The sequence below is a fragment of the Phlebotomus papatasi genome, chromosome 2 (genome assembly GCF_024763615.1).
Source record: "Phlebotomus papatasi isolate M1 chromosome 2, Ppap_2.1, whole genome shotgun sequence".
NCBI lineage: Eukaryota > Metazoa > Arthropoda > Insecta > Diptera > Psychodidae > Phlebotomus > Phlebotomus papatasi.
The window spans coordinates 10,866,113-10,877,250 of NC_077223.1; the positions used below are offsets into that span (position 1 = coordinate 10,866,113).

Genomic DNA, 11,138 nt, shown 5'->3' on the forward strand with positions numbered 1-11,138 from the left:
GAGGCAGCCGAACTGATGGTTTTCAATCCGTTTGCGACAAATTGAGTCACAAATCGCCTTCTTTTGTAAATAAGGCCCTACGATTTGAAGATGCTCTTCAAATTCCTCCGAAGTCATCCGGAGAAAATCATTGTCTCCAAAAAAAACTCCACTTGCGATGTTGTCATAAAGATTTTCAACGAAACCATGTGAAGGTCGCGTTAAAAGCCATTCTCTCGCCCACACCCTCCTTCTTTTCGCTTGGCGGGTCCTTTTGCACGACACAAAAGCAGTGTACAGGAGGATAACTTCCTCTTCGTCACTAAAATCACACATTTTTACTCAAACGACTGAAATGCTTCAAAAACAAAAACACTCATCTGACAACCCGTGTGCTATCGTGACATTGAGCAATTCTAGCAATGTGTCCTGACTAAATCAGCGATTTCAAGTGGTTCTAGTAGTTTTAATGAGCAACTTTTCAATGTGAAATTTTCTAGTGTGATAACACCGTTAGTGGATAATTTCAAGTTTTAACCCTTTAACGGAGTTATTACACTAGAAAATTTCACATTTTAAAGTTAAAGTGAAAAGTTGCTCATTAAAACTTCTAGAACCACTAGAAATCGCTGATTTGCTTAATGCAAACATGAGCAAGAATTCGTCGTATTTGAACAAAAGTCAAAATGTCATTCTAAGATGGCGGGAGGTACACTGAAAAAAATGTGATGTCATTGCGCGCGAAAGTGACATAACCTCAATTGCGCGTGTTGTGTTTATTTTCATTTTTGCGTGAAAAAATTCAATTTTGTGCAGTTTTAACCAATTATACCTGAAGAATATTGATAAGATGAGTGAGGAAACACATAAAATGATAACTGAGGAACCATCTGATGAAGAAAGCAGCAAGAATGATTCCTATGATTGGCAAGTAAACAGAGATGAAGGAGGGCCCAGTATTTGCTGGAATGGAAACTGGTGTCCGGGCAGACTGTCACTTCCTCCATAAATTTGCCCGGCTGTTTGAAGAACATCGGCCCATGATGATATGTACCCGAATGATGGAAATTATCAAGAATATATTGAGGAAGTGGAAATATCAACAATTCACACGATCCTGGACCAGAAAATTCTCAATGTGGACAGTGAATTATCTGTACCCACTGTACTTTGCCCTTAATGGGTACAGTGAGAAGCACACAGCCCAGGGGGAGAGCTCTAGCTTCAGAATCACCTTCCGGAGGATCTGCAATTGTGCGCACTTGTGACATCCGGGAAGAAATCAAGAAAATTCGTTTTCTCACCCTCTCTGCAATTTGCTGTAGGTCCAGTGAGGTTAACTTCCCTTATCCACACAGAAGCATTTGCCATCCTAATGAGCATCTCCAATTCCAATTTTCTCTGCCCAAATGCCTGAAAGCTTCACCAGTTGTGTCTCGCGGATTCAGAATGTTGTTGTGTTTGATGGGTCAGAATCCCCCAATAGGATCATGCCTCGGAATAGTCCAATGGTGGATGAGGTGCACGATGTCAGGAACATGATGGACTCTTAGAGAATTTACTATGTACGTTCAATCAGACAGCAGACAGACAATCCCAATACTAAAGTCCTGTACTGCTCCGTTGACTCCGTTAATAGATGCATCTCTATTACAGGCGGCTAGATCCCTACTCAAGTCCTGGGCGAGTCCAATATTCACCAACACCATCACGGATGTCTCTCCGAGAGGTACTCAAAACTCCTCTATGCCCATCTCCTGGACAGCCGCGGATCCCGGCTCATCTGCAGGTACAATGTTCGCTTCGACAGCATGCTGGAGATCTCTTTCGACCGGCCAGTTTTCACTCACTCAGTGCTACAAACGCAGAAAGTCTGTTTGGGATGGCCTCATCTGGGTCATTGTCTTAACTTTCACCAGGGAGGATATATAGGGTAAAGTGGTACAAGTTGGACAATGGTACAATTTAGACAGGGCTTTTTGTCTTGATAAATTTAGTACTTCATTTTTATTTGTATATTTTTAATGCTTTTGTTTTATAATTTGGTTCCTTGTGCTTCAAAACAAATTTTGTACTGTATTTATCAAGAAAAAAGCCATGACCAAATTGTACCGGCGAATTTTCCAACTTGTAACACTAATTCCAAATTATACACTTTACCCTAGAAGAGATTTTCCCGTCATTACATGAATACTAATTTTTAGAGAAACTTCAAATGCTGGATTTTTGTGTGAAGTGAAATACATAAAAATTGTAGAAATATTACTCAAAATTTTAAATAAATATTTATGAACTTTAGTGAAAATTGTAAAAGTCTGCTCCGTGCGACTTCTTTTTGATAAGAAAGGAGTAAAATAATATTCTCAAAGAAAATTTTATTTAATTGGCAAAAGAATTTTGGAAATGATAATAAATTGTGGTTTTAAATAAAAAAAATATTGGTAGATTTAGTAGTTTTATTATATTTGTACACAGTAGAATAGTATCCATTTTTAGTTGAAAGCAACGATTAAATGTTTTAGTAAATTTAAAAATATATTAAAAATTTTAATAAAACTTTTTTCAAAATAATCTGAGGAATCGAATCTATTTGTTTAATTTTCTACTTGAATACAATAGTTTTTTTGCTATGAAATGAATTTGCATATAAATTTGTATAATTTTAAAAATAATATTTTTCCATAACAGGACACAATTACTAACATTTATCAAGAAAAATCTTATTTATTTTTTTATTGATTGAATGTTGTTCTATTCGACGTGCGGAAATTCCAATCGTTGTAACATTTGAATTCGGGATACTAGTATATGTGATGCATTTTGTATTGCGGGGTGAGTGCAGAGGAATTATACTTAATCCCAAAATCAAAAACTCACAGGAAATACCTAAAAAAACAAAAAAAAAATTTAAAAAAAAAATATGATTAATCAACGCAGTAAGAAAACATAATGAATGCAAATGCTTGGAAAATAATGAAAAAATCAATTTATCTTTTTTTTTATTTCCATCTCTATCTTTTCTTTCTATACTACAGTGTGGTGGAAATAAATATAACTCCATTCCATAATTCTAAATGGACCTTAACAAAAAAAAAGGAAGTCAAGACTGAAAAATCAAAATATCGATTTTTTATATTGGCATGGAGGAACATTTTGAGACTTTTTTGTTAAGTTCATTTAAGAATTATGCAGTGGAATTATACTTATTTCAACTACCGTAGAAATCTGTGGAAAAACTTTTTTCACGGTGTGCACGTAGCTTTAAAGTAGTGTGCGAAAGTGTGTGAAAGTTCTAAGAGAAAATTAGCGGTTTTTTTTTTAATACAGTGGTGAAAATAAGTATAATTCCACCCCATAATCCTTAAAAGAACTCAAAAAACTTGAACTCGTGATTTATATGCTATACTAGATCTCTCTCGAGTACTATAATTGTAATTTGAATTTCATGAATTTTTAAATAATATTGTATACAATACAATATTTTAATACTTAATACTATATTTTTTAATGTTTCTAAAATATTTAAATTTTCTTATTTATTTTAAACTCACCTATTATTTCTAAAGTATTTTTATTTCATTTTTTCTTTTTCATAAATGCTCAAAAAACTAAATTAACGTTAATACTAATTAAAGAAATAAATAATAATAAAAAAAACTTTTTTCATGGACACGGTATTGAGAAATTCTCAATTTGCATATACTTGTCAAAAAATTTCTCTCATTATTGTGAATTTAATAATAATAATAATAATAATAATAAATTCTTTTGTAAATTAACTTTGCCAAAGATCGTTTTGCTATATCTTGAGTGAAAATATCTTCTTATGTTAGGAAATTTATATTCCCCAAAAAAATCTACTTTGAGTTGTCTTTATATAGGACTCCTACACTAAAACAAATTTAAAGATTTTCACACTTTCTTGTGCGTCATATTTTCCCAACAAAACGCCAATTTCAAAATAAGCGTTAGCAAGCGTTCTAGTATTCATAGCAAAAAATAAATTCTCGAACAAAAATCTTCAAATTGTCATGCACAATTTAAATTTATTTTATAAAATAAATTTGAAAATGCTAAAACAGATTTTATAAGGCATGACCATTTAAAATAAATTTGAATTAAAATGTTAATTTGTTTAAATGCATTTTTTGTATTATTTTGAAATAAGTATAGTTTATAAACTTATATTTTAATACATAATATAGCGCCTGTCATTTGATTGTCAAAAAAATCTTGGATTGATATAAAGACTCACTAAAATTCATCAAGAACATTATTCGAATTGGATGTAAGATTCTCACAGCTTCAGCATAAAATATAGTTCAAATTGTGTAAAAATAAACCGCATATTCTAAGCCAGAGGAGTGCAAGAACGGTTTGAAACCGAAAAAACGTCAAATAAAACATGTACGTCAATGGTCAAAACGCTACTTGAACAAACTTATTTTGACGTTTATTCGGTTTCAAACGGTTCTTGCACACCTTTGTTCTAAGCATTAAATGGTTACGTATGTGCATAAAACCCGCACAACTTCATCATAAAGCAGGAAGGATTCTCTTTAACTCACAAACCTCAAGAATAAAACATTCTAAGACAGTACTCCCAAGAAAAAAATAAATAAAACGGTTAATGCGCTTAAAGTCACGCACAGCTGAAACATAAAACGGTCAAGATTGCGCTTAAAATCACGCTCAGCTTAATCATAAAACGATTATTGTGCTTAAAATCACGAACAGCTCAATCACAAAACAGTAAATGAGCTTAAAATTACGCGCAGCTCAATCATAAAACGCTTAATGCGCTTAAAATCACGCACAGCACAATCATAAAACGATTAATGCGCTTAAATTCCGGAGCAGTTCAAACATAAAACGGATAATGCGCTTAAATTCACGCATGGCTTAATCATAAAACGGTTCATGAGCTTAAAATCACGAACAGCTCAATCATAAAACGGTTATTGCGCTCAAAATCACGCATAGCGCTTTTTTCAGCGAAATTTTAACCGCTTTATAATTGAGTTGTGTGTGATTTTAAGTGCATTAAGCCTTTTATGATTAATACGTGCCTGATTTTAAGCGTACAGTAAAGTCTCGCTATAGTCCATATTTGGTTTCAAATTTGACACTTGGGTCGCACTATAGTCCGTGTAATTTTTTAAAATTATCAACGATTTTTAGTATTGAAATTGCTCGATGGCTTCCACTTTCTTTGCGATTGTGGTACTTGTCCTTGCTCTCTTCATTGTGGATCACAATTATCACAACTACTTAATAAAGTTTGCCAAAAATATTAAAATTATTATGCATGTCGCATACTAAAAAACATAACCTAACTTAAAATCAGTGTTTTGAAATCAACGGTCGATAAATTGTGGACTATAGAGCGATGGCCTATAGCGAGACTCTACTGTATTTGCCGTTTTATGATTGAGCTGTTCGTGATTTTAAGCTCTTAAACCGTTTTATGATTAAGCCATGCGTGAATTTAAGCGCATTATCCGTTTTATGATTGAACTGCTCCGGAATTTAAGCGCATTAACCGTTTTATGATTATGCTGTGCGTTATTTTAAGCGCATTAAACGTTTTATGATTGAGCGGCGCGTAATTTTAAGCTCATTAACCGTTTTATGATTGTTCTGTGCGTGTTTTCAGCGCAATCTTGACCGTTTTGTGGTTGAACTTTGCGTGTTTTTTAATCAGAGCTTTGACCGTTTTATTATACAGGTTTTCGATTTTTAAGCTCCGTCTCAACCTTTTGCTAATTGAGCAGCGCGTGATTTCAGCACTATTTTAACCGTTTTATTATGCACAAATTTATCAACAGGTTTAAACACAATTTTAAATTTTAACCGTTTTTGCTGAAGCTGCGTGAGCTGCGTGAGGGTCTTACACCCAATTTAAATAATTTTTTATGATAAATGTTAGCGGGTTTTCTACTTATCCCAAGATATATCTTTTGGCATTTTAAAGTGCCAAACGCTATTAGGTATGTAAATACAAGTTTATGAACTTCATAATTATTTTCAAAAAGTAAAAAAAAATATATTGAAGCTTTTTAATAACTTAATTCATAATTATTTTTTAATGCTTCTGCGTTGTATAATCTATATTGGGGCCTATCCATCTCAAGATGACCATAAGGGTCCCTTCATGGTGTCAGAAGTTTTTGAATTTTACATATGTTGAAATACGTTATAAAATAATAAACTGATAATAAAATAATAAGTTTTTTTATCCAAAAAAATCCTGACCGGAGATACATGCCGTCAAAGATGACGTCTTGAGCTTTCATTCCTCATTTGCGATTTTTGGTAAATATTTTAAAATGCACTATCTCGGGAACGGGCTGTGATATCTTCTATTCTTTTTTTATTTGAAAGATAATTTTACTCTTAAAATAATATACTCGATTTTGACTTATCTGCTCCATTTTTTGTGGCGGTTTCCTGAATCTTTTTTTTAAGAAATTAAAAATTATTTTTTCCCAAAAATCCCGTTCTCAAAATTTTTGATTTGTTTATTATTGACTAGTAACATTGAGTACTACATTCCCTGAAAAAGTGAGGTTCCACTTTTGCATTACTTGGGTAAGTGTGCCAAATTCCGGACAGCTTGCAATTTCGGCCACATTTTTTGTTCCTTGTATTTCCATGAATTTTTAGTTTTTACATACTCAAGAGATTATACAATGCAAAAGAATAACAGAAAAAGTAAGCTTCGACAAACAAGATGGCATGAAAAAGATATTGGAAGAATTTCCGAAGGGCAAGGAACTATGAGAATGAAGGTGGCCGAAATAGGGCACCAAAGCTATGTCTACATTTTTATTCTTTTTAAAATGTATTAAGAATAATTTTAAAGTAAATAAAGACGATAAACTGTCTACAAGGTTCCAAGCAACACTCCTTAAGTAGAAGGAATGAAAAAAAAATCAATTTCTATTAAAGATATTATATTTCAAACTTGAGACTTTGGCGTTTGCATGCAACTATGCCGAAATTTGGCACACTTATCCTTGATTTTAGATATATGTTCAATTTTTTTCATATTTAGGATTTGTTTTTTTGAAAAATCAAAAACTTTTTTTTTCTCGAAAAGCCACTCTCAAAATTTTTGTTTTCTTTTACTGTTGATCAGAACATTGAGTACTACATTCCATAAAAAGAAGGGCTTCCACTTTTGTGTTTAACTTGTTTTTTTTTAAATAAATAAGATTTATTTACAAACATTTATTATACATTAATGCCCAACGCACAATAACTTTTGTTTGTAAATATGTTTTCAAAATTGTCTATGAGAATGAGCGAGATGACTAGATTTAGATCTCACTCACTCTCATTGAAATGTCAAAAACATGTTTACTAAAGAAAATTTATTGTGCGTTGGGCATAATGCTCAACGCACAATAACTTTTGTTTTGTAAACATGTTTTTGACATTTCAATGAGAGTGAGCGAGATCTAGATCTAGTTATCTCGCTCACTCTTATATGCAGTTTCGAAAACATGTTTACAAAACAAATGTTATTGTGCGCTGGGCATTATTTAAACATTTTTAAAATTACATAAAACCAATTAAACTTAAAATTGGAAGTTCAACTTTTCAGGGAATATATTACTCCATAGTACTTACGTACGAACTGTAAAAAAAAACAAAATTTTTGGAACTCGCAATTTCGATTGTTTTTTTTTTAATTTTTCAATGAATATAAAAAAAAGTTAACCCCCTCCCCCTTCATGGCCTCCCGACTTATCTGTGATGGGTCAAAAATTTAATTTTGAATCAATTGGTGAAATTGGCTTGCAGAATTTTTTAATCAAAAATATCTATGCTCAGGAATTAATTGAGGTCCTACAAAAAATATCTTACATTTGGACATCCTTATAGTTTGTAATCATCCACAATAATAGGATTTTTACCAGTTCTGAATAATTAAAAAACATTGTTTTTCACAGAACGTTCATATGCTGCTTTGGGTACTCAGATTCCCAAAAGAGACGAAAGAGTTAAATTAAATTAGGAAAATACTTACTGCGATCCTTCATTTGTCTGTACAGGCCATTAGATAAGGCAGCAGCCCAACCGGGGAGGCAAACTATAGTATGACCTCAAAGATACTGTTTACCATCTTAGCCAGAATTAATGCTGAGGATTGAAAATATTCATATTCATTGATTAGTAATTTTATGCACTAGGAAGCATAACCTTCATGCAAAACATACCTGATCTAATCAAATCCATAAGACATTCGTCAAACTTTTATCTTGGAGGTTCTGTTCTACGAGATGTACATCCATGAGAAGTCTCTTCGAGTGAGAAGTCCAACAAGAAATACACCACGTTTCATGACGCTTACGTAATTAAGAGTGGAGGGTACAAATTTTCCAAAATCCTCCAAAAATTGAAGACAATCAGTCGCCTCCTTCTCACCGGAATATCCCTGCAGAATAATTTCCACGAATTCAGACACTTCTGTGCTGAATTTCCTCCTTCCGGACGTCTTCAACGGCGACGATGATTTCGACTCCTGTGGTACTAACGCGACTAAACCAGAGTCATCGTTACTTCTTTCCTGTCTTGTTAATTTAATGGGAACATCTTCTGTGGCCTATCTGAAATTTCCTCCGTCTCTGGCTCTTTATAAAAACTCCTTCCGGAAGCTCATTTCAGTATCAAATTTGAAGCTCTCCGGACTGTATTTGCACTCGGATGAGCACTCAAAATTAACCAACAATATGTCCAGGAGCTTTCAAATAGTATACTTTCACTTAATACTCTTTTTGTTTGTTTCGCGGACGTACTTTATTGATGTATTCTGGTGATTTTTGTTCAAAAACTCTGCCCAGAAATCATCATCAAAACACTTTTACACACATCACAGGGCACTTGATTTCAGTCGTTTTTAACTAAATCTTGCCCTGTGATAACTTTTTACCACAAATATTTTAATAAATATCACTAATAATTCTGAAAACGGCTATTTTAGCTGATATTTTTACAACAAAACAATTTCTTGAATGTAAACAACGAAACATAACCTCACAATGACATGCTTTGTGTCCGGGAGGGAAAAATTGTTCTTTATTTCTCATTTTCACTATTTCACGCACTACTCGTGAAGTTTTTGATTAAAAAACTTAAGAATAATGAACAAATAGTTAAATTTTATCATATTTATACATTTTTTTCTGCAAACTTGTGTATTTATTTGTCCCGAACGAATTACAGTGTAAAAACAGTCGTTTCGAATTGGGAAAAAATATCATTTGACGTTTGTTCAAATACGACGAATTCTTGCTCATGTTTGGCTTAATGTCACGATGGCAGACGGGTTGTCAAATGAGTGTTTTTGTTTTTGAAGAATTTCAGTCGTTTGAGCGAAAATGTGTGATTTTAGTGAAGAAGAGAAAGTTTTCCTCCTGTACGCTACTTTTATGTCGTGCAAAAGGACCCGCTAAGCGAGAAGAAGGAGGATGTGGGCGAGAGATTGGCTCTTAACCTTAGTTACCTTAACTCTTTCGCGTCACACTTTTATTTAGTAGATGAATTCATGTAAAATTGAGTTTTTCCTAATGCCTTATGATCAAATATAATAGTTCAGAGGAAAAAAAATTTCCATTGCGTGAAAACTCGGAAAAACCCCGGGTCATATATGACCCTGTTGTCCTCAAGGGAAGTGTACATACCATTTTCAAAATCTTTATCACGGGCTTTCTAAGAGTTTTTTTTTTGCATAAAGTTATTAATTTGGCCAAAACCATGGCAAACTGGATTGTTTTGATGAACACTGTACTCCTGGTGTTCAAGGAATCTTCCTGGTAATCCCTTGAACAGTCACTGGCACAATATTTTGAGTGGTATTTGGCAAAAATAAACTTATCCACATATTTATTCACACACAATACAATTGCACTATATGGGACGCTTGCAGAATACTCTAAAATATTGCAAAATATGTTATAATTCATCAGATTTAAGATGAAATGTCCAGGAGCAAGATGTCCCACCTGCATTTCACAAAGAAAAACAATGTCCCAACTACATTTCGCTGCAGGTTTGGGACGAAAACACTGTTACCCTTGGGGACAATAGGGTCGTATATGACCCGGAAAATTCTACACGCTTTTCTGGAAAATTGAGAGTAGTTTATAATATCAAAATATGCAATTTACAATCTTTGGATATTCTATTTTGTGTTTCTAAATAACTTTTTGCTGAAAAAATAAATTAATATAAAACATTTTGAAAAAGAAAAGTCATTTCACAAAGTTCGAAATTCGTGATTTGTGATCTCAAATATTTTCTTTTGCTGGATATCTGGAGTCTTGAGAAAATTAACCAAGAATCTTACATCCTTCTATTATGATGTCGTGCACAAACCGATAGATTTCAATTAATGTAGTAAATAGTCAAAAAAAAATTGTTTTTCCCCGGGTCATATATGACCCTAATGACGCGAAAGAGTTAACTCTTTCACGTCTTTAGGATCATATTTGACCCGGGGAAAAAAGGTTTTTTCTTGACTATTTATATTAATTGAAATCTATCTGTTTGTGCACGACATCATAATAGAAGGATGTAAGATTCTTGGTTAATTTTCTCAAGACTCCAGATATCCAGCAAAAGAAAATATTTGAGATAAAAAATCACGAATTTCGAACTTTGTGAAATGACTTTTCCTTTTCAAAATTTTTTATATTCATTTTTTTTTCAGCAAAAAGTTCTTTAGAAACACAAATGTTTTCGCATAACATTTAGAAAATCAAAAATTGACGAATTGCTTGAGAAAATTTGAATTCTTCCACGAAATCAAACTCAAAAGACAAAGATTAGGCACTGGTCCTTAATTAATCCCTTGTCCCCTCATCGGCTCACACCTCTGATTTTTTTTGTCATCGCATTCACTTCCCTGGCAAAAGGACAAACACAAGAAGAAGAAAAAAAGCTGTGAAATAAAACTCACCTGAGGAGCTCTATTGGATTTGACGGCCGGAGGATCATTCCATCCAGGAGGAGGCGTTGAATTTTTCACCGCAGCCGCCGGCGGAGGCGCCACCTGAGCCTGAGGCGGAGCTGGAAGACTTCCAGGAGCATCTGGCGTGTACATTTGACTCTGTTGCATGGGTGCAAAGGGTACAGGAGCGGCAGTGGACGCG

The 11,138-nt window shown here is 33.5% G+C and overlaps 1 protein-coding gene and 1 long non-coding RNA gene across 2 annotated transcripts in view; both read right to left on the minus strand.

Moving 5' to 3' along the window:
* Nucleotides 1-11,138, minus strand: part of LOC129803808 (protein transport protein Sec31A) — a 108,428-nt gene that overhangs the window by 5,845 nt on the left and 91,445 nt on the right. The window contains exon 2 of the mRNA XM_055850612.1: nucleotides 10,946-11,138. Coding sequence (XP_055706587.1) covers nucleotides 10,946-11,104 — 159 coding nt within the window. The 5' untranslated portion in view covers nucleotides 11,105-11,138. The remainder of the gene's footprint in view (nucleotides 1-10,945) is intronic.
* LOC129803842 (uncharacterized) lies at nucleotides 2,772-9,023 on the minus strand. Its single transcript, XR_008751905.1, has 3 exons — nucleotides 8,205-9,023; nucleotides 8,015-8,127; nucleotides 2,772-2,865 (listed from the first exon to the last, which is right to left on the minus strand). It is a non-coding gene; the product is annotated as an uncharacterized LOC129803842 (long non-coding RNA).